Source organism: Sinohyriopsis cumingii, chromosome 11, assembly GCF_028554795.1.
Source record: "Sinohyriopsis cumingii isolate HCF-2022 chromosome 11, ASM2855479v2, whole genome shotgun sequence".
NCBI lineage: Eukaryota > Metazoa > Mollusca > Bivalvia > Unionida > Unionidae > Sinohyriopsis > Sinohyriopsis cumingii.
In genome coordinates, this window is record NC_142971.1 from 85,093,580 (window position 1) to 85,119,272 (window position 25,693).

The following is a 25,693-nucleotide window of genomic DNA, read 5'->3' on the forward strand; positions in this document are numbered from 1 at the left end:
GTATATTTAGTCATTAGGATACATCCCGAAGCCTGCATGTCATATTTTGTGATGGTGTAAATTTATCATCAAGAAACATGACATCCCCTCACTACGTTTTAGTTTTATCAGTTTTTTTGATAATTCTATAATGACCAGAGCTTGAGAAATAAACTTAAATCTTAAACTCAACCAAAGTCAGTGAAGCATGAAATCTGGAACACTGTGATATATTTTTCTGATAAAGGTGTAGCACTCACCAAAATGCATCCACACACTAAGTTTTGTGATTTCATATATAAAATTAACAGTTTTCAGAAAGGCTTTTTAAAAAATGGAGAAAAAGAAAATATGATAGTTTTAACAATGGCACCATAAATGGTACATTATGTGTCTGCCATTATAGTAAATAACATTATGATACATTTTTATGTAAAATCCTTATTCAGTGATTTGATACTTGGGTACTAAAAGATACAGGATTTGCTTAAGTCATATTCAGATACCATGCCACTATTGCTAAGCAACATTTTCTAACAATACTGAAACAAACTATTTCATTGGTCAATGATATCATTGGGTATTTGACAGTTACATCATGGCATGTACCAGACTAATGGGTGTCATGGTGTCAGCTGGATTCATTTTCCCTTTTGTGATGTGCGATTTTGTTTGTGTTTTGTCATTTAACTAAAGTTAGTTTGCATAACTATTTTTCTTCTTGTTTTGATACATTTTGGAAGGCAAAATGTCAAAATGCAGCTGTGATTCAGGGAAGGATAAGCCATCTGCACAGCAGGAAAATCCCAGCAAAAATTAAAGAATTCATGAATTGTGGAGTTTGAATTTGTGAAGCTCAGCAGTAGGATGGGGCATTTTATTCTTTGCACATGCTACAAACACCATACTGACAGGAGTCATTCTAGAGTGTACAGGCATCTTTGACTCTGTTGACACAGCAACATCATCCAGAATTGGGACAATGCATGAAAGCAGAGCTCAATCCTCTAAGAAGCTAATGTATTTAAAAAATCATTGACAAACCATGCCACAAGAGTTGAAGTACATTTCTGCAATTGTTTTACAGAGTGAAATCTGCGATTTGCATTTTCAAATAATTGTTCAGACCTGTATGTATGACATTCCTTCACAGCATGGCTAATGTAAAGATCATTTTCTATGCAGAGAAAAATTCAAAAATATCATTATATAAGCTTAACAACAATACCATCTAGTCTCAAATGAGTGCAATACTGGATACAAATTATAACTGCATTATATTCACCCCCCCCCATCCCCCCAAATTATCTATGAACAGTGGCAAATATTGCATCTGATTAAGACTCTATACCACTGCCTAATGGATTTTAAATGTAAAAAATTGCTGAAATATGTATTTAATTTATGTGTGGTTATGATTAAGTGAGTGTGGGCACATATGTGTATATATGTTTGTGATGATGATATTTAACAATACTCAGTGTACAAGCTAACTTGTGATCATGATATTTGACAATGCTCACTGTAACAACTAATTTGTGATCATGATATTTGAGAATTCTCAGTGTACCAACTAATTTTTGTTTGTAATGGTATTAAATGCTTCAAAGAAAACATCTTATTTTGTTTTTTTTTAGAACTGAACGTTCAGTCATTTTCCATAGGCTCATATGAGTAGAGAATTTATAATCAACTGTACAACTGGTTTTTTTTGTGGGGGGGTCACATGCACTGAACCCCTTATTCAAGTCTCACCCCCCATCAGTGTCTAGGAGGTTATTATGTATGTAATTAATGATGGCTCTTTTGCTGATCACCATACTGACATAGACTGGGAAATGATGCAAACTGTACGGATGACACCTTTGCTGATCACCATGCTGACATAGGCTGGGACATGTGATGCAAAATGTACAGATGACACATTTGCTGTCACCATACTGACATAGGCTGGGGCATATGCAAACTGTACAGATGACACCTTTGCAGATCACCATACAGACATAGACTGAGAAATGATGCAAACTGTACAAATGACATGTTTGCTGATCACCATACTGACATAGGCTGGGTCATATGATGCAAACTGTACAGATGGCACCTTTGCTGATCACCATACCGACAAAGACTGGGAAATGATGCAAACTGTACAGATGACACCTTTGCTGATCATCATACTGACATAGGCTGGGTCATATGATGCAAACTGTATGGATGGCTCCTTTGCTGATCACCATACTGACATAGACTGGGAAATGATGTAAACTGTACAGATGACACCTTTGCTGATCACCATACTGACGTAGACTGGGAAATGATGCAAACTGTATGGATGGCTCCTTTGCTGATCACCATACTGACATAGACTGGGAAATGATGCAAACTGTACAGATGACACCTTTGCTGATCACCATACTGACGTAGACTGGGAAATGATGCAAACTGTATGGATGGCTCCTTTGCTGATCACCATACTGACATAGACTGGGAAATGATGCAAACTGAACAGATGACACCTTTGCTGATCATCATACTGGCATAGACTGGGAGATTATGCAAACTGTACAGATGACACCTTTGCTGATCACCATGCTGACATAAACTTGGTCATATGATGCAGATGAGTTCAAGTATGGGTATGATCATTCTCAATCAACCAGTGTAGATGAGTTTCAGCACAAATATGATCATTTTCACTCAGCCAGTGTATATGAGTTAAAGGTGAACTGAGCTACTGATGGATAGACAGATGCATATACATATACATGGATGGATGCACATGACAAATCACAATATATCTACAACAATGCAGACATAAAAATTTTATAAATGTTACAACATTTTTCTAAATATTGGTGTAATTAATCAATATGTGACTTGACATGTGGGTCACATCCTTAATCATCCTTTTGTTTTGAAAAGCAGAACATGTAAATCAAAATGGACTCTTGACCTTCAGAACCGCCCAATGTAAAACAAAATGTAAGTAATGCCTCTACATATTATGGAAGGAAATCAGAGATTCTTACCAACGACAACATCATCTACATATTATGGAGGGAAATCAGAGATTCTTACCAACGACAACATCATCTATGTATTATGGAGGGAAATCAGAGATTCTTACCAAGGACAACATCAACTACATATTATGGAGGGAAATCAGAGATTCTTACCAAAGACAACATCATCTGCATATTATGGATAGAAATCAGAGATTCTTACCAAGGACAACATCATCTATGTATTATGGAGGGAAATCAGAGATTCTTACCAAGGACAACATCATCTGCTGTTCCTCTGTTGGATGCAGGGAAATTGATGTAGATCTGGGCCAGGCATTTATCCTTCACCTGTGTTATTGTGTCACAATCCAGTACGGTGCATTCATAATACTGATCCAGCACACTTACACTTAATTTCTGAAATAATACAGAGAAGTCAGGTAAAATTACAACTAGCTGAGAAATTCATAAAATGGCATGAGAATAAACATATTATGCCACACAGATAAAAGATAATCAGAAAGAGCATCATCTGCTCTGTGAATCATATAAAATAGGAACTTTTATGTTAAACGTATAGGACTCTATAATCTTGTTTACTTGGAAAATTATTTATTTATGCTGTAAGATCTTGAGGCAGAATTATTTGTTGTGTTCAGTGTTTAATTTGGGCTGTAATTTATTTATTTTTATTCACTGGAAATGCAAAGTGCTTATGGATAACATTCTTGAGGAGAGATATTAACTAGGAATTATTGGATTATAATACTATGTATTAACTAGGAATTATTGGATTATAATACTATGTATTAACTTGGAATTATTGGATTATAATACTATGTATTAACTTGGAATTATTGGATTATAATACTCTGTATTAACTTGGAATTATTGGATTATAATACTATGTATTAACTTGGAATTATTGGATTATAATACTGTGTATTAACTTGGAATTACTGAATTATAATACTATGATTCAACAAAAGACTGGCACCATTTTCATTGAGGATGAGATAGATATCATACAAAGTCTTTCTGTGAATGGTCTCAAGGTCGTGCAGTATTCCATCCAAAAAAGTCGTTCATATTTTCCCATACAATTGCAGTAACCTATAATTCCAGTTGAGTGGTTTTGGGAGTCATCTAAAGGTTTGTCTGTTTTCATTATTGGCAACCAAATTTATGGTGGATCGGCATAATTAGACTAAATATGAAATCCTTCATGCCAGGATGCTTTTTTAAGACCTGGTCAGACAAATGACCATAGCATAACAACAGACTTGGCCTTAAGCCTGGCCAGACAAATGACTACCGTAACAACAGACTTGGCCTTAAGGCCTGGCCAGACAAATGACTATACCATAACAACAGACTTGACCTTAAGGCATGGCCAGACAAAAGACTATACCATAACAACTCACTTGGCCTTAAGGCCTAGCCAGACAAATGACCATACCATAATAACACACCTGACCTTAAGCCTGGCAAAAAATGACCATACCATGACAACACACTTGGCCTCAAGACCTGGCTAGACAAATGACCATAGCATGGCAACTAACTTGGCCTTATGGACCCGCAAACTCAAACATACATCTCATTTTATGTTGCAAAAGTGAGTTAACATTTTCTAAACTGACCAGTGGATTGGACTCTAAAACAAGTTCACTTCCAGTTGCTGACTGTTTCTTTAGAAGCTGATTCTCTGACAGGGTGTATTTGGCATGGCCTGTGAGCTGGTCAATAGGTCCCTTCTCCATCCGAATCTGGATAGCCTTCAACATCATGTACAACGAGGAGCCATGTTTCTGTAGATGTGAAGCAATGCAATGAAATAGCTTAGAATATAACAATCATAACTAATATGCCCTTTATTTATATTTAACACATAAAAAAATATTTAACACATGGAAAAACATGGAAGAATATTTAACACATGGAAATATATTTAACACATGGAAAAATATTTAACACATGGAAACATATTTAACACATGGAAACATGTTTAACACATGAAAAAATGTTTAAAGTTGCAAAGATATGAGAGGCTCAGTCAAAGCTTTTCAATGAAGATAATGAATTAAAAATTTAGAGATTTCCAAGATTTATGCAGATAAGTTTTATAAAATTCTCATTATGTGCACAGTACCACTGTCCCCAACTATAATATGCCTCATTATAATGTGACTACAGATATAATGTGATACTAATATACACCCCATTAAAAATCAACCAATGTGTATAACAAATTAGGCTGAAAGAAAACACTGTAAAACTTAGTTTTTTATCTCCATTTCCATTTCAAAACACCATTGTTAGCAAATTTTGATACTGCACACTATATCACAGTTGGGCATATTTCACTATTGTTAGTGAAACATGCAATATATGTTGCAGCAACCTAATTTTTGTTAATAGCTTTAGTACTCATCATGATGCAAGTACATAAAAAGTTATATGGCATTTATAAGTAATTATGCCTGGAAAATTACCTAAATGCAAACCTACCCAGTGTGTTCACACCAATGGAGGCATGTATGAAGACATCATCTATCAACAACACAGAATTGCTTTGTAATCTGGTAAAAATCTAATCCATTTAAAACTAGACCAAAAATAAGTTTCCTCAGTTTTTTAATATTAAATCTGTCGGAAAAAAATTAGAATTACTTTTTTTTCTTCTAAAACTAAATCAAATCACTAACTCTTAAGTGAATATAAGAGTATTATCTGATAAAAATACAGGTTCAAAGAGACATATGACATCTAACCTTGAGATATGGGTACAGGCTTAACGAAAACAGATTCATCAGTAGCTTTTCTGTTACACTTTCACATCTGAAAGGATATATGCAAAACTATAGTGCAATCAAGTGTCTCAAAAAAGGTTGTTTAAAATCAAACATCATTTGAGCCATAAAAAATAATAAGGATAATGCTAAAACTACTAATAATAACAATAACACCCTATAACATCAACAATGATGATAATAATAATAATAATAATAATAATTATAATTATAATAATAATTATAATAATAATTATATTAATAACTGAAAGAAGGTAACTCAATTAGCAAACACAGGAGTTCCACAGAATAGTTTGTTTTGCCGGCCCCATAGTGCCATAATCCAAATAGCCTCGCAGAGATGGTAAAAGAAAAAAGCACGAATCTATGCATGCAAAAAATTCAATGGCACATCTGCAAAATACTAGACATAAGGTTGCTGAATAAGTTTAAGTATCCCCAAAAAAGTTATACATAACAAAGATAATGAGAGAAAAAAGATCAACAATTCCTGAAATGCAAAGTTTTAAATAAAGCCACATGCCACTAAAATGTCCAAGGCCTCAGCTGGAACATCATCACAGAAAAGTAACAGAATTGTTTCTAATTCAATTCAATAAAACCCATGCTCAATTTGGTTCCACAAAGCTGCTTCTGTCCTAATGATGAATGAAAGCTCTTCCATTCACACATCAGAAAATTGCTTCTCTCTTGATGTTAAATGAAAGCTCTTCCATTCATACACCACAAAACTTTTTCTGTCTTGATGAGAAATGAAAACTCGTACATTCACACATAACAAAACTATTTTTGTCTTGATGATAAATGAAAGTTCTTCCATTCACACACCACAAATCTGTTTATCTATTGATGAGAAATGAAACCAAACAACTGCTTCAATTTGATGATAAATGAAAGCTCTTTTATTCACTCATAACAAAACTACTTCTCCCTTGATGATGGATGAAACCACTTCCATTCACACACCATTCACACATCAAAAAACTAATTTTTTCCTAATGATGAATGAAAGCTCTTCCATTCACACACCACAACTGACTTGAAAGTTCAGATATGCAAAAGGATAACTGAGCAAAACTATCTGACACAAATTAACAAAAATTAACATAAAAAGTCAAGCAAAGTGTAATCACTAAATAAACAAATATAAAATGTCTAACAGTGTAAAAAATAAAAAAAGACAGTGTAAAATATAAAAATTCAAACAGAGTGTGAAATATAAAAGGTCAAACAGAGTGTAATCACAGAATAAACAAATATAAGTTGAACACAGCATGATTACTGAATAATCATCAAAATGTAATGGGAGAAAATGGCTTTGCAATTAAATAGGAAAACAGGAGCAGAAAAACTCTAGTGAATTTCTTGTTATTTTTAGAAGAAAACAATGTGAGTATCAATAAAAGTCGCATGCATTTTTAAAGCTTTTACTTCATGGAGAGAAGGAAGAATCATGAATACGGAAATCTCAATAATAGCTTTATAAATACTAACCTTCTAAAAAGTGCCTTGTGGGATTTCTTGTTAATGGACTCTTGCACTAAGTCTGGTAGTAAAATTTCAAGAATTCTGCAAATTAAGATAACATTTTTCAGGAGGTGTGATACTCTAGAAATGGAAATCAATTACAGTTAACATTTTCTCACACTATCTAACAAACGGTTTTATAATGTAATCAAGTCAAAACTTCATACCAAAGCTATCAGAAAAATCAGTGTACATATGCTAAGGCTTATGTACATTATCTTAATGTTTGTGTACACATTCTAAGGTTTGCATACCTATGCTAAGGCATGTTTATATATCCTAAGGTTTGTGTACACATCCTAAGGATTATATATATATATATATATATATATATATATATATATATATATATATATATATATATATATATATATATGCTAAGGCTTGCATACATATGCTAAGGTTTGTGTATATATCTTAATGTTTATGTACACATGCTAAGTTTTGTGTACATATGCTAAGGTCTGTGTATATATCCTAAGGTTTGTGTATACATCATAAGTTGTGTCCACATATCCTAATGTTTGTGTACATATGATAAGGCTTGTGTATATATCCTAAGGTTTGTGTATACATCATAAGTTATGTCTACATATCCTAATGTTTGTGTACATATGATAAGGCTTGTGTATATATCCTAATGTTTGTGTACATATCCTAATGTTTGTGTACACATCCTAATGTTTGTATACATATGCTAAGGTTTGTGTATATATCATAAGGTTTGTGTATACGTCATAAGTTATGTCTATATATCCTAATGTTTGTGTACATATGATAAGGCTTGTGTATATATCCTAATGTCTGTGTACACATCCTAATGTTTGTATACATATGCTAAGGTTTGTGTATATATCCTAATGTTTGTGTACCTCAGCCGCTCTCAAGTGTCATACATCATCGTCCAGTGTCTTACCAACTGTACGCTGATGACACCCAAATATACAAATCTAGCCACCCAACTGAAGTTGATGCTACCATCAAAGGTGTAGAGAGGTGCATTTCTGATGTGAAATCATGGATGACATGTAACAAGCTGCAGATGAATGATGATAAAACTGAGGCCATTCTGATTACAACACAAAGACTTTCTCATTCACATCCTTTACCTCAAACAATAAATATCAGCAACACCAACATTAAATTCACACAATCAGTACAAAATCTAGGTGTTACTCAGGACAGTACTCTCACATTGCACCAACATGTCATGAACATGTGCAAGGCTGCATATCTTGAGCTGAGACGCATCAGCTCCATTTGTAAATATCTTTCAGTTGATGCCACTAAAATACTTGGGTGTTCATTAGTACTTTCAAGACTGGACTATTGTAACTCAGTTCTGTCTGGTTCATCTCAATATCTACTCAAAAAAAAAAACTTCAAAAAGTTCAAAACACAGGTGTTCAGATCATACTTGGAGTACCACGATCAGAGCACACCTCCCCGCTGCTCTGTACCCTACACTGGCTATCCATTCAATCCAGAATCAAACACAAAATTTGTTCTCTGTGCTACGTTTCACTGACGGACTCTAGTCCAACATACCCATCCGACCTCACCCATGTGTACACACCAGCAAGATACTTACGCTCCTCTTCTGACAATCGTATACTCATTATTCCCACTATGAAAACAAAGTCATATGGACAGCATTCTTTTGCATACCAGGGCCCAGCAATGTGGAATGAATTGCCCACTGAACTTAGACACAAAGACACAGTGATCCCATTCAAGAGTGCTCTCAAAACTCACTTATTTCGACTGCAAGAACAAACTTAAAGACCTAATAATGTTTCCTACCGTAAATATTCTCAGCATGTTTTTCCTATATTTTCCAATTTCAAGGTGTTTGTGTTTGTAATCATATCATTATATGTTTTTTATCTTAAAGTACTTAGAGCTTCTAAAGATTAGGTGCTATACAAAGTCCTCATTAGTATTATTAAACATCACAAGATTTGTGTACATATCCTAATATTTGTGTAGACAAGCTAAGGTTTGTGTACACATCCTAAGGTTTGTGTATACATCCTAAGGTTTGTGAATTACTGTCAATCATTATATAAATGCATCTTCTATCATGAAAAGCAACGAAATAATTTTTAATCGAACATCGATCAATCAAAATAACATGTATATATTTATTTTAATACCTATCTTAATGGATATCATATGATGAAATGACTTCAAGAATCTACAAACGAATCTCCTATAGGTCATCTTTGATAAATTTGCAGTGTTAATCCAAACATTTTTGTAAGACAGTATAATCCAACTTTAGGAATAGAAGATTATATTATTTTATCTCAAGTAACAAATGCATCAGAATTTATTAATTACTGTAAATATAATAATTAAAATATGTCACTTATGTTCTGGTTATTGAGCTCTATGGGTGGGGGGGGGTAGCTATCTGAAATGCATGCTGTTTCTTTATAATAGCATGTTCCCTATTGACATGAAAGATGGACTCAATTTACTGTTTACTATAAAATAATTGCCCTATTGACAAGTAAGATGGACTCAATCTACTGTTTACTATTGCCCATTATCTGCCATGAGCTAGTTACACAGGGATTAATCTGGACTGGGCAAAATAACACTGCTAATTTGATCTGGTTTACATGGACTTTGTAATATAAAAAGGCAATCAATAAAGTACTTAAATACAAACTCATAAAAGTATTCCATCTTCCCAAGAAGCACAACACTCAGCACTGAAGAGAAATTGGCCCTGAAATAAAACAAACATTCAAGCTGTCAAATGCCTGACTGTTATCAACCCTGACAGAATGCAAGACAAAGAGTCCTTTGAAAGGACTGATACTCTACTAGTCAAAAATAAAATTTCCATGAGTCCAAGATAAGACCTTTCTCTTTTTAAACTGTTTATTTTTTAAACCATCGGATATTCTTTGGTAATAACAGCATAATGCAAGAAAAAGAGTCCTTTGAAAGGACTGATACTCTACTGGTCAAAAATAAAATTTCCAGGAAACCAAGGTAAGACCTTTCTTTATTTAAACTGCTTATTGTTGAAACCATCAGATATTCTTCAGCAATAACAATATTTTCAAGACAGCCACCATGGTGAGCATATTGGAACAGCAGTTTTAAATTATGACCAACAATGTATCTTAAGAATTCTATTGGTGAAAAACCCATGCTGAAAAACTGAAAAAATTTGTAATCCCTAGTAACATCATATTCTTGTTAGGCATACTGTGTCACACACTGGTGAAGTTTTAAAATCTTAATGTATTTTCAGGAATTACATTTTTTGTTTGTTAAACAAATTTAATCATGAAATAAACAATAAATCCAATACAATTAAATGATACTATATGTAATGCCATTTTACCTTTCCCTCTGAGAAAACTTTTTCTGTGGCTGTCTCTCCATGGTCTGAATTAGGGATTTGAGGAAGAATTTGTTGTATAACAAATCTTCCAACATATCCATTCCCTTTTTAAGTCTAATCCTCATATCATCAGAAACCTGAAATATTCGGCAATTTATTATTACTGGAAGCATCTGGAATCATTTTTAACTTTAAGAATAGCAAAGAATCACTGTCAGTGATAAATTATAAACAAGGGTCTGTTGAAGAAAAGATCTTCTACTGGTTGAAAACAATTTTGAGGGAATCAAACACAAGGAAATTGCAACATTTCAACTGCCGAGTGCTGAAACCATATGATAAGAATGAGAGATAACAAACTGGCCACTGTGGTGACCATACTGACTATACACACACCATTCTAATTTAGAACCAACCAAAGATCATTTAAAGTCCTTTTATAAAGAACCCCATCTCAATATGACCATTCAATCAGGAGGAGCAATAGTACAAGGATTTTGAAAATGGCCATCGAGACAGATATACTGGGTATATATATGACTAAGACAATTTTCATTTAGGGCCAACCACACATTCTGTTCACATCACAACCTCCATCATAAGAAGTATTCTGGTTAAAACTCCATGTCAATATGTCTTTCTTTGCAGGAGAAGTCTTGCTATCAAGATTTAAAAGATAGCTGCCTTGTTGGCCATATTTGATGTAAGACCAGCACCATTTTCATTTAGGACCAACTAGACATCACAAAAAGTTTTTCAGTGAAAAAAAACCCATGTTTAAACAAACATCCATTCAGTAGCAATAACATGATTTTCAAGATGGTGCTTGGTGGACATATTGGATGTGTGAGTCACACCATTACAATTTCGGACCAACTCGACCTAGGATGAATGAGTGTGCAAAGTTTTGTTGCAAGCCTCCAAACAGTTTAGGAGAAGTAGCGATAACAAACTTGTGACAATGGAGGGATGGGTGATGCAATGAACACTTCTGCTCCATGAACAGTGGAGCTAGAAATAAATAATTTCTTGAAAAACAAAGGAAAAGGAACACAATATCCAATCTGGGTTTGTCAGATGAGGCAAAATAATTGATACCTCAGTGCATTTTATATTACACTGATGGGAGAGAGAGATAAATAGAGAGAAAGAGAGGTAGTGTGTGTGTAAAAAAAAAAACTTAACCACTTCAGTAACTTCTTCTAGGACTAGTACCTACGTTTATAATAAAAAGCCTCCAAATTTTCCTACTTTAATTCCACTAAAGAATATTTCATGTGAACAGGTGGACATAGGTTTTATATCTACGTATTTATTTACAATGTACTTTTGGAGATAATCCAAACATTGCAATTATGAAATAATTTCATTACTGTTATTATTATCATTATTATTACTTGGTAGTTGCAAATGAGAAGTTTGTAAAGCAGTAGCATCCGTATTGTATGTCTTGGGTTTAATGGTACATTCGACAAATACTTACTGTATATTGCCTATCAGAAGGAAATTATATAAATGCAAAATGAAAGAACTGAAGAAAAAATAACTTAGGAAGATACACTCTTCGAAATCAATGTAAACATGTAGACTAGTACAAAGGTAAAGATGTTCAAACTATGTCGGAGGTTACAACAGTAAAATAAAAGACAACATTGAAAAAATAACATCTTTAAAATATAGGGTCATGACTGAAAAGAATGCATTGCATTGACAGATAACATTAGCAGAGTAGGCACTGTGGCCAAGGTTCACCCTTCAGATTGCATTGACAGATAACACTGGCAGAGTAGGCACTGTGGCCGAGGTTCACCCTTCAGATTGCATTGACAAAGAACATTGCCAGAATAGGCACTGTGGCTGAGGGTCACCCTTCAGATTGCATTGACAGATAACATTGGCAGAGTAGGTACTGTGGCTGAGGTTCACCCTTCAAATTGCATTGACAAATAACATTGGCAGAGTAGGCACTGTGGCCGAGGTTCACCCTTCAGATTGCATTGACAAATAACATTGCCAGAATAGGCACTGTGGCTGAGGGTCACCCTTCAGATTGCATTGACAAATAACATTGGCAGAGTAGGCACTGTGGCTCAGGTTAACCTTTCAGGAGCTTTGCATGAGTCAGGTATATGTGTATCATGTAAGATAAGCACAATTCCACCTCACTGCTGTAATTAGTTCTATCAGGGATGCCATTTTCCAATGATGGGTTGGATATTCTGAAGCTTGTCTGTTAGTTTTTATTCCATGTATTCTGCCCAGTATGAAAAACATGCTGCTTTATGGAATATTTTGAGTCGGCAGATGGAATCTTCTACTCAGCAATGGCTGCCTGCAGGGCAGCTTTGGCTGCTTTCTGTACCCTTCCATGACCTCAATTAAAAATGTAAAAAAGGCAGAATCATCAGAGTTTTCCATAACAAGTCTCCAACTTTACTGCATGCTGGAAAGTCCTACACTATCAGTTGAAAGCAGTTGAGTTATCAGTCATTATTCCAGTGACTGCAGGCTGTTTTTCCAAGTTCTGAAGATGTCATCCTCTAAAATAGTGGAAATTATCTGAATGAATCACATATCTGCTGTAACGTCGTGGTACAACTATTGAGTAATCACTGCTCCATTCTACTGAATTAACTCATCCAGGAAGTGACTTGATGAAACGAAGACTTTCCTTCACAATGAAAAAGGCATTCAGAAATAATGTCAAATCTTTATCTCCATTGTATGACACTATCAAATATCAGCAGAACAATGCTATATTTTACTGCAGTTCTGCTTCAAAGTAGAATAAACGTTCATGATATCCCACATGGTCAAAAGGAACTGTCTTCTGAAAATTTGCAGCACTAGGAATGACAAATTTGTTCTTGTACTTGTGTTTCAGACATACCCAGTAACTTGTCTTTCTGACACACCAAGTAACTTATCTTTCTGAAACACCCAGTAACTTGTGTTTCTGACATACCCATTAACTTGTCTTTCTGACACACCCAGTAACTTGTCTTTCTGACACACCCAGTAACTTGTCTTTCTGACACAACCAGTAACTTGTCTTTCTGACATACCCATTAACTTTTCTTTCTGACACACCCAGTAACTTGTGTTTCTGACATACCCATTAACTTTTCTTTCTGACACACCCAGTAACTTGTCTTTCTGACACACACCAGAACTTGTGTTTCTTACATGCCCAGTAACCCAGTAACTTGCAAAACAATATAGCCAATGTTTTATAAGATGTAAGCCATGATAATTGGTCAAACAATACTGTAATGAAACTTGCTGACTTATTCTGATTAAAATTTGTATTCCAAAATCCAATATGATCATATTAATTGAATGTCTAATAAGTCATGATTTAACGTACTTGATTGGTTGTCGTAACTGGTGAACATCAAATTAACAAAACTCCAATGGTGCTTTGATTAATCATTCTTGTACTCTTTTGTTCTTTGTATCAATACTTATATTCAAAACAAAGCCATGACAGTAATTACTGTTATAAAAATACTGACACTCCATTATAGAAGTATCAGTGTATTCTGTAATCCACTTGACAGTATCCATAGCAAGAGAGTATAGGCTTGGCAGTGTATTCTGAAATCCACATGACAGAATGCATAACAATTGAGTATAGGAGTGTCAGTGTATGCTGTAATCCACTTGACAGTATCCATAGCAAGAGAATATAGGCTTGACAGTGTATTCTGTAATCCACATTACAGAATACATAACAATTGAGGATAGGAGTGTCAGTGTATGCTGTAATCCACTTGACAGTATCCATAGCAAGAGAGTATAGGCTTGGCATTGTATTCTGTAATCCACATGACAGAATGCATAAATATTGAGTACAGGAGTGTCAGTGTATTCTGTTATCCACATGATGAAATGCATAGCAGTAGTGTATAAGAGTGGCAGTGTATTCTATAATCCACTTGACAGAATGCACAGCAGTACAGTACAGGATCAACAGTGTATTTTGTAATCCATACGCTTGGTGAAAGCATGATGCCATTAAAGGAGGGCTTAAACTGACTGATAGTCAATGCATTTAAGTTTATATAAAGACTGGCCATCCTGTTCTAGTTTCATCAGACTAGGACTTAAAATAACTTCATTTTACAGCTATTAAGTTAAATGTAAGAAAAAGAATAAGATATATGTTTGCAATCTCAGAAGTTCAAGCATTGTGCAACCAAATATCATTAATGTCAAATAGGTATGGCATATGGTATTTCTGTAACACTAATACATTTAGACAAATTAACATGCACACACACACACACACACACACACATATATATATACTTGAGGGTCCCGCATAACTGTGTGAGTCTCCATGTCTGCTGTGGGGAAGAGCATTTTGAAGCTGTAGTACTGGTAGTCACGATATGGAAATCCCCTCTCTACTAGAGAACTGGTCACCTCCTTAATACTGGTCTGCAGATCTGCAAACTCTGAATAACACAAAATAGTACAAGTATATAAATGATGTTATAAGTGATGTGGCTTAAGTATTGTACTTCTAGCTGTCTCTCCATGTGAAATAAAATAAATTACCTGTAAGTGAATATAAATTCTTGTTGTTCCTTCAGATTGCAGAGATCAAAACTCATCCTGTGTAATAGTCACAGTGGCTCATTGGTCAGCATGCCAGATTTGCAACCAAACGGGTTCAAGTTCAAATCCTTTCATACTATAAGCCCAGAATGCCTATCACAATGTGCCACCATGCAAAGTCTTTACACACATTGTCTCAACACTATATAATTCTGTAATACCAAACAAATCAGACCAAGCAGATGAATGTTTGTTAGGGGTGGGGGTTGGGGTGTAAAGGTAGTGATATAATGGGTACTGGATAACTCCATATTTAATTATGCATTATTATACAGTGATGGAACTAATTTGTCTAAATCTTCATAACACTTGCCAATAGAATGGACACACACGTATCATTCATGCTTAAGCTCATCAAACAGCTTCATAATAATCCTAAGCACCAGGTTTCATTCCAATCTGTTAACAAGCAAGGCCTTTTGAACTGTAAAAGTTAACACTTGATAGATGACAGACAAAGGGCAATGCACAAAGCACAACAAACCTTAGGCCATACAACCGGTTCAAATGAGCTAATTGTAAATGTATCGATCCAGAAATGAACTGTTAGATGTGAATATCAGTGATAATCCTTTGGAAAGACAAGTGTCTAAATGCCTTATTCATTTCATTTTTACTAAGTATTACTTTTATGCTTTTACAAAAAATTAATTTTCAGTAGTTTTTTAAGGTCATGGATATAAGCAATTAGGCCCTTTAGAGCAAATATATTTACATTATTGGCAAGTCATGGTTTGAGGCAACCATGAAATACATACTAACTGATACACCATGAATGAGAGTAATGTAAGACCATGCAGCTAAAACATGAGATCCAGGTGAGTTTGAGTTTGCTCACCTGACTGATATTTGCCTATGAGGCAAATGCAAGAGCAGCTAGTAAATCTGGTTCAAAAGGATGCATCCGATCTGAAAATTTAAAACTTTATTTACTGGTTTTAAGAAGAAGAAAAAATTACCATCGTGTTCTCTTAAGACGCATTTAACACTGAAAGGCCTTCAAGCCAAGATGCTCTGTGTCAAATTTTGTCATATTTTTGGAGAATTCACTTATATGGAGATTTCAATTTTAAGTACATAAAGCCATATTGAATAGCAATTGAAATCTTTTTTTCATAAAAGAAGAAAGCTTTGGTCAAATTTTGTCAAAACTAATAGGCAGCTTTTGAGAATAAATCATTAAAACATGTTATTATATCTTTAAATGTGAGTTATTGAAACTTCTTGGCAAAATAATTTTCATATTTTTTTATTCATTCATTTTCACATGTGAAAAATATATCCTTATATTTTCACATATGAAAATGTAAGATTTCACATCATGGATTGCAACACATGATTGTGTGTGCCTACAGAAGTTGTAGCAACAAAAATGAGCACTTTGTGAGCTATAAGAAATAAATAGAAACCACATTATATTTCAGATATGGAACTTAATTTGTTTTAAAGATATCTAAATTGATGCTCAAAAATATCCAAATTGATGCATAAAGATATCTTAACTGATGCTGTTCACAGCTATATGAGGTTTTATTTTCTTACTTCCTTGACAACAATGATAAACTTGATGTGATGCATTGTTAATTCTAAAAGTTTACGAAATTTCAAAAATGTAACTTATTGTTGCATATTATGTCTTTCCAATCCTAGCACTATCTTGAGTCACTGATATTTTTTATATATCCGCCTAGGAAACTGAGGTGAATTTACAAAAGGGGAAGGGGGTATTTCAATCTTTTAAGCTTTTATTCTGGAGCAAATCTGGTAAATAACGAAAACAAAATTTTCTTTTACTGCATAAGTACCAGATATAGTTCATCTTGTGGTATGAAAATCAATATATTTTAACCTCTGGTTTAATATATCATATTTTTTGTACCACATGATGAAACAAGAAAATATCCTCTATATTTTACGTGAAGCCTATGCTGGCATGACATCACTAACCTACCTTATATAACTTACAGTTGGCTTTTCAACTAAGCTGGGTTATGTAATACTGTAAGATTATAACCTACATAAACTATTTCTTTAACCTGTTGATTTTACACTAATTTAACCTATTTTACTAAAATCGTATAAAGGTTAATTCTACAGCTACAGCTATAAATAATATGCACACTGTATTTCCAGTATGTCTTCAGGTACTATTTGTTTATGGACACCATATACCAATCATACATATATATCAATCAAACAAATATCAATCATACAAAAATATTTATCAAACATACATATATATAAATCATACATATATCAATCACACATACATATATATCAATCATACATACATATAAACCATATATATATATATATCAATCATACATACACATAATTATATCAATCATAAATATATATATCAATCATACATAGATATATACCAGTTCTACATACATATATCAATCATACATATATCAATCATATATACATATATCAATCATACATACATATATAAATCATACATATATATATATATACCAATCATACATATATATACACCAATTATATATACCTCTCCATCAATAACTTGCACACAACAGGGTCAAAAAACATAAACTGCACTGTAAGCGAGGTGTGAGTTACCAAGGGACCTCCAAAAATTGGACAAAATCTTTTTGACATCGAGAAAACCATGGGGGGAAGCAGCGTTAGGGAACTGGGCTGTTTACTGACTGAATCCTCATTTTATAATCATGTCGATAATAATTTTTAATAATGCGCTTTTTCTAATGAAGTTGTTCATTATTCTGTTTAAATAACATTTATTTTCAAAATGTCCAACATATGAAAGAACGTTCCAATTGGTTTCAGCAACCATCATGTGTATGCAAAAAAATCTGTGTATTATGTCACTGCTTTTTGTTTTCTTGATGAGTCTGGTTCCCATAGTGGTGTTTAATATTATCCTGCCTAATTGGGAGTCCATTATAGCAGGGAACTAGATTAACTGTTGATACACCACCAAACAAGATTCCTTTTTTCAAAAACATAAGACATTTATTTCGGGAGACAATCATCTACATCGAAACTCAATTTTTGTATTGTTCAATTAGTACAATATTGATGTCGTGATTTCATTGGAAGTAATAATGAAACTTCTTATCATCCTTCTCTAAGGATATCTCTAACGGCCAGTTCAAGAATTCTCTGAGACCTGCTTGCCCACAATGGTCCGTATCTGTGAAATCAAGCTCTTTATTTTACGAAGTATCCATTTCGCTTGGCTGCCTTGTTATCTTTGATCACAGTTATGAAAGAGTTGGTTAATTTAAGGTAGTTTATGTTACATACACAATAAGATTTATAAGTGTTCGATTGATCAAATGAAGTGAGTTCACCTGACATAAGACTGGGGCTGCTAGATTTTAAGTTTGTTAGATTTTCATACCTTTTAACGTTTCTTTTATTCCTAATTAACGTGATAATAAAAAGGAGGCCAGCTTTTAATTCAGTGCAACAATACAACAAATACTTCCGGAAGTCAGTTATCAAAACACGGTCAGCAATTAATTAGGTTCTCAGAGAAATAATCGTGGACATATAAGCTGTTATGGTAGACTGATGCACTTTACATTTAATTTCAAGAGGACACATTTCATTTATGACGATTACACTTAAAAGGAACTAAAAGATAGAACTAGAACACAAATTTCAATTGATAAAAAAATTATATAATTTGTATTTTAGTACTGCCTCCACTTGGTGTGACACTTTCATTGATCAAAATTTCCTTACATATCGTTAATTGCGGTGTACTCGGAATGTCGTTTGGAAAGAAAATGTAAACAGTTGTATGACCTATTTTTAAATTTGATATTTCATAGTGCTGACTAAAATTTCCAGGTCTTATCTATTGTTTTCGATGATAAAATGAGCGATACATCAAAGTTACTGTTACCAATTTTGATTGCAATTTTCTTCAAGTTCAACAAATAGGGATCAATTTTTGGGGTATTTTCTGGTTACAAAAATGGGATCCATGCCTTACCCCGAGTTATAAGCGGGTTCGTGAGTTATCAGGGTGCGAGTTGTCGAGGGAGTGGAGTACATATATCAATCATACATACCATTATCAATCAAGCATACATATATTAATCATACATACTTATACCAATCATTCATACATATATCAATCATATACATACATAAATCAATTACACATACATATATCAATCATACATACATATATCAATCAAGCATACATATATTAATCATACATACTTATACCAATCATACATACATATATCAATCATATACATACATAAATCAATTACACATACATAAATCAATTACACATACATATATCAATCATACATACATATATCAACCATACATATGTAAATCACTTATACATACAGATATTATTCATACATACATAAATCAATCATACATACAGAAATCAATTACACATACAGAAATCAATTACACATAACATATCAATCATACATATATCAAGCAATATGAGAACAATAGGTTCTGTGTTTTTTTGTTGTGCACACATATATCTATGTGCTAGGCTAATCAATGTTCTTCCCATAATTCCCTGTAATAGTTTCAATCTAATTGTGAAGATTATTTCATAACTAACCATGTTACAGATTCAATATTTCATAAAATGAAAAGATTCTGAGGTAGGCCATTTTGGACATTTATAGTACATCCTCTTCTGAAGATCTCCTGATATGACCTTTTTAGGAGGTCATATGTATAAACTAAAAAGGGCTTCAATTAAGGATGCTCTCTGCCAATACTGGTCAGTCTCTGTTGGGTGGCCATATTAAATAGTTGATCAGCATCACTGGAAGGCTTTCAGGCATTCTATCTATCAAAGTTGGTTACATTCCATTAAACAATTTTTTGAGATGGTGGCAGGACAATAAACCCCTGGTCATTTACCCCCCCCCCCCCCCCCATCAATTAACCCCTGGACAAATACCCCCATGACATGGTTATTCCAATGTATACAAGAAGCACATACACTGAATAAAATAAAACAACCAGAAGTAAGAATGATGCATGATATTAATAACAAGAAGATGCCTTCATGTGAGAAAGGTGTTTTAATCAAACAAAGCCATATGCTCCAATACAATATATTAGAGGGGCCCCAAGTGGCCGAGTGGTCTAAAGCGCTCTCTGTTACAGATCACTGCCATCTCACCTCTGTCTGCGTGGGTTCGAGTCTCGGATTCAGCCAATGTGGGTATGTGAAAAAGCTTGCCAGTAGCTTCTCGTGGGTCGGTGGTTCTTTCTGGGGTTTTCCCGGGTTCTTCCTCCACCATTAATACTGGCCACCATGTATAGCCTAGCTGAAAAATGGTGTTAAACCCTACAACCACAACAACAACAACAACAATATATTAGCTGTAAAGAACAGGTTTTATGGCCTTAAGTGGCATGCTTCCATGTGACTTGGAAAAGTTCCAAAATTATATAATTGTCCAGGTATTGTGTCTTTAATCCACCTATTTAGTCTATAACGTATGCTTCTGTACAATATATTACCTGTAAAGAACAGGTTTTATGACCTTAATTAAGTGGCAAGCTTTTTTATAATTTACATAAGTTCCATAACTCTATAATTGTTCAGGTACTTAATTTGCCTACTGTGTGTATAACATATGCTTCTATACAACACATTAGGCATGATGAGGCCATCTGATAACAAGGATATGCCTAGCAGTTGATCATCAGTTTGACCTATTTGTCATCAGTAGCTGGCAGAAAATATTATGTTGCATGCTTATTTACTCAGTCTCATCTGCATTTTGTGCAACTGCAGATGTATTCCAAATATGACCAATTTTAGCTGATTAAGTATAAAAACCATTTTGAGGTGAGAACCAAATGTACGATAACTACCAAAAGTATTAATGCAATAAAACTAATAAATAATTGTTGTGTCTTACATTAAATTTCAGTTATCCCTAGTGTACACTCCTAACTGTGACTCACTTTGTACTTTTAAAGTTCCATAGTCCTAAACATAGAATACAATTCTTTTTCCTTGTGATACAAAATTGTTCTGTTTCAGGAATTACAAAATAATGCAATATTCTAATAATGTGGTATAAACTATCATGGGGTTAGATATCCAAAAAGGTAATTTACATGGGTGGGGGTAATTGACTTGGGGTTAATTGACAGGGGGGAAATAGACCAGGGGGTCAATGACTGAGGGTAATTGTCCTAGAACCATTTGAGATGCCATCAGTAAAAGGACTTTCAAATTCCAGAATGCTTTCAGTCAAACTAACTTAAGGAGGATTAATGATGTCATTTAAAGGTTTTTCGTACCTTTTTTAGAAATTGCAGCTACATTAGCTGAAGAATTAGCATCACTTGTAAAAACCTGGAAGGCTTATACTCTTTTCTGACTGATATGGCAGTGGATTTGAAAATGAATGCCATTTTTCAAATTAAGTTTTTCAAATTTCTGTATTAACATTTAAGACATTCAAGCCAACATGCACTCTGTCAAATTTGGTCAAATTCCACTAAGTGTTTTTAGAAAAGAACGTAGTAGGTTTGTTTATTTTAGGTAAAGGCAGCCATACTGGAAGGCTAATCAACATCATACTTGGAAAAACTTAATAATAGGTTTGGTTTTGTTTAAATTTGGTCAAATTCTGTTTATTGTTGCTTTAGAAGAAAAGAACAAATAAGAAGCAATTTGTTGTTGTTAAATTTTTTACTGTAAATAAGAGCCACAATTCTGGATGGCATGGCATCCACAGTTGTATAAACTAGAAAGGCTGTAATGCTGAATAATTTCTACCAAATCAGGATGAAATTGGTTTTGTGATGTAGGGAAAGAACTTGAAATTAGTAAATGTTGCCGGATGGATGTTAGAAAATGCACAATGGACACAAGCCATCAATACCACATGCTTACCTAGCCTCAAGAGCTAAAATGAAACTGGTGAAGAGCACCATCAAATTATATAGTTTAATATGACATATCAGGTACTAGATGGCTCAGTAAATGTGTCAAAAAATGATATTAGAAAGCTCTTGAAGCTGAGATATGTACATGCTGGTCCTATGCATGAGCTGGTTGTAGTCAAGATATGCATGAGCTCATCCTAGCTAAGATATGCATGAGCTGATCCCAGCCAAGATATGCATGAGCTGGTCCTAGCTAGATATACACGAGTTGGTCCAAGCCAAGATATGCATGAGCTGGTCCTAGCTAAATATACACGAGTTGGTCCTAGCCAAGATATGCATGAGCTGGTCCTAGCTAAATATACATGAGCTGGTCCTAGCCAAGATATGCATGAGATGGTCCTAGCCAAGATATCCATGAGATGGTCCTAGCTAAATATACACAAGTTGGTCCTAGCCAAGATATGCATGAGCTGATCCTAGCTAAATATACATGAGCTGGTCCTATCCAAGATATGCATGAGATGGTCCTAGCCAAGATATCCATGAGCTGGTCCTAGCTAAATATACACGAGTTGGTCCTAGCCAAGATATGCATGAGATGGTCCTAGCTCAATATACATGAGCTGGTCCTATCCAAGATATGCATGAGATGGTCCTAGCCAAGATATCCATGAGATGGTCCTAGCTAAATATACATGAGCTGGTCCTAGCCAAGATATGCATGAGCTGGTCCTAGCCGAGATATGCATGAGATGGTCCTAGCCAAGATATACATGAGCTCATCCTAGCCAAGATATGCATGAGATGGTCCTAGCCAAGATATGCATGAGATGGTTGTAGCCAAGATATGCATGAGCTGGTCCTCACCAAAATATGCATGAGATGGTCCTAGTCAAGATATGCAAAAACTTGTCCTAGCCAAGATGTGCATGAGTTGGCCCTAGCCAAGATATGCATGAGCTGGTCCTAGCCAAGATATGCATGAGATGATCCTAGCCAAGATATGCATGAGCTGGTCCTAGCCAAGATATGCATGAGATGGTCCTAGCCAAGATATACATGAGCTCATCCTAGCCAAGATATGCATGAGATGGTCCTAGCCAAGATATGCATGAGATGGTTGTAGCCAAGATATGCATGAGCTGGTCCTAGCCAAGATATGCATGAGTGTGTCCTAGCCAAGATATGCATGAGATGGTTGTAACCAAGATATGCATGAGCTAGTCCTCACCAAAATATGCATGAGATGGTCCTAGTCAAGATATGCAAAAACTTGTCCTAGCCAAGATGTGCATGAGTTGGCCCTAGCCAAGATATGCATGAGCTGGTCCTAGCCAAGATATGCATGAGATGATCCTAGCCAAGATATGCAAAAACTGGTTGTAGCTAAGATATGCACGAGCTGGTCCTAACCAAGATATGCATGAGATGGTGCTCACTAGATATACATGACATGATCAGAGCTGAGATGTGAATGATGAACTGATCCTAAAGCTATAAGAGACAATCTAACAGGTAACAAGACAGTATACTTCTGATTTTAAAAACGTCATTTGTATATATTACATGTATGTATAACAATTATTCTTCTACTGAATGACATCTAGTAAATGATATCCTAGATTGCATTGAATTTATAATAATCCATTTTCAATAGTATCTACAAATACATATATCCAACTGGATGTTGATTTTTAATTTTCTGTCAGATGGGTAATAATAATAATAATAATAATAATGCTTTATTTATAGAGGGTGACTCATTAGTCAAGGACTATTCTCCCTTGAGGCCCTCTTAAGGAGAGTATAACAATGCACATTATATGAAGATGGCAATAATTACTGTTTATTTTAACATGTTTAGTATTAAAATACTAAATTCCATTATCTGTTAGAAACACATACATGCTCATGATATCTTTTCTTAAATATTCTAATATTTTCAGCAGATTTTACATGTAGTGGAAGCTTATTCCACAGAACTGTGCCAGAGTATTGAAAACTCTTTTTAAATTGCTCTGTTCTTGGTTTTGGTATTAGAATGTTTCCAAGTGATATTGATCTCAACTGGTATTGTGCTGAAAAAGGCCTGAATAAGTCTTGAAGATACTCTGGTGCAGTTCCATGTAGACATTTATATAAAAGAACTGCCTTGTGAAAATCTATCCTGTCATATATTGTGAACCATTTGAGTTCTGTAAATAATGCTTTTGAGGGATGATCAACAGATGCAGTAAAAGCAGTAGAGGTCAGTTAATGTCTTGATCACATACCTTCTCGACTGACATTCCTAATTTCCATTTCCCAGTCTTGAATTTGTTTCTCCAATTCCTCTGCCTTCCTGCTGAGTTGTCGAGATTTTCGTAAACAAAAAACTGCAACCAGTATTAACACTAGAAGCAGAACTCCTGCAATACTGGCAATCACACCGATGACAGTTTTTGACATTGTTTCATCTTCATACTTCAAGTAGCCAACAGTTTGCTTGAAATTGCCAATCTTCACCTACACAAAGAAAGACATTCAAGATATTTCCTTCAACACTGTTATTTGTTGAGGGGTAGGAGGGATGTTGGCACCCACACTTCATCATGTCTAAATTATATGAATATAGCCAATAAAAATTTGAACCAAAACAATTGGAAATGTCAAGAAAGATAAAGATATTTCATAGATATTCTAATTTTGATTTTGTTACTCATATTCTGAATGAAACTTCGAATGAAAATATTTCAATCCCAGTTAACTTAAAAAAAAAAATTTGAGATAGAAACATGGCGTTAAATGAAAGTAATGAGTGATGATGTACATACAGAAACAGGAAAATGAAGGTTTGATCCGGGCTGCTGAGCTGGAGGACTGCATGATATGTTATTCTCTGTAACTTCCACCAATGCACAGTTTTCATAGCCAATGGTGATAATGATATCTCCTCTCTCCCACAGCAAGTTATTGCCCTGTTGAAAGTAGAAAAACTGCAAATAAATCATAAAGTTTAGTGCAAACAATTAATTGCCATTCATATGAAATCTGTATCCTCATTTGTGATAAATAATGGCCCCTGTTAACTAGATAGTCACTCTTTGGGACTCAACAAGCTCATAGTTTACTGTCTTTATAAATAGTGGAAGTTGTGTATAATGATCATAAAGTAACAAAATTATTTGGCTTGGTATCTGTTGGCTGGAATAATTTGTATCATTATAATTGTTATGTGGCTGCAAGAAAAAAATCCTTAATATACTTGGTCTGGTTAATAAAGGTTCCATGATATAAAGGCAGATACTGTGAAACACTTTAAATTTGTTGGATTCCAATTTTGTGGTTTTCATGGGTGAGCTAGACTACAAATTTAAAAGTCAAAACAAAATATCTGCTTCTTTCTTTTTTTTTTAATAACATGGTTTCCTATAGTGCTGAGAATGTGAAATGTACATTAGGATAACAAGGTTTCCTATAGCGCTGAGGATGTGAAATGTACATTAGGAAAA

The 25,693-nt window shown here is 34.3% G+C and overlaps 1 protein-coding gene across 1 annotated transcript in view; it reads right to left on the reverse strand.

Annotated features, from left to right (window-relative positions):
* Positions 1-25,693, reverse strand: part of LOC149788893 (plexin-A1-like) — a 159,867-nt gene that overhangs the window by 59,439 nt on the left and 74,735 nt on the right. The window contains exons 8-16 of the mRNA XM_089973565.1: positions 25,016-25,159; positions 24,476-24,707; positions 15,000-15,148; positions 10,689-10,825; positions 10,002-10,061; positions 7,292-7,366; positions 5,759-5,825; positions 4,628-4,795; positions 3,254-3,401 (exon numbers count right to left, since the gene is read on the reverse strand). Coding sequence (XP_089829691.1) covers positions 3,254-3,401; positions 4,628-4,795; positions 5,759-5,825; positions 7,292-7,366; positions 10,002-10,061; positions 10,689-10,825; positions 15,000-15,148; positions 24,476-24,707; positions 25,016-25,159 — 1,180 coding nt within the window. The remainder of the gene's footprint in view (positions 1-3,253; positions 3,402-4,627; positions 4,796-5,758; positions 5,826-7,291; positions 7,367-10,001; positions 10,062-10,688; positions 10,826-14,999; positions 15,149-24,475; positions 24,708-25,015; positions 25,160-25,693) is intronic.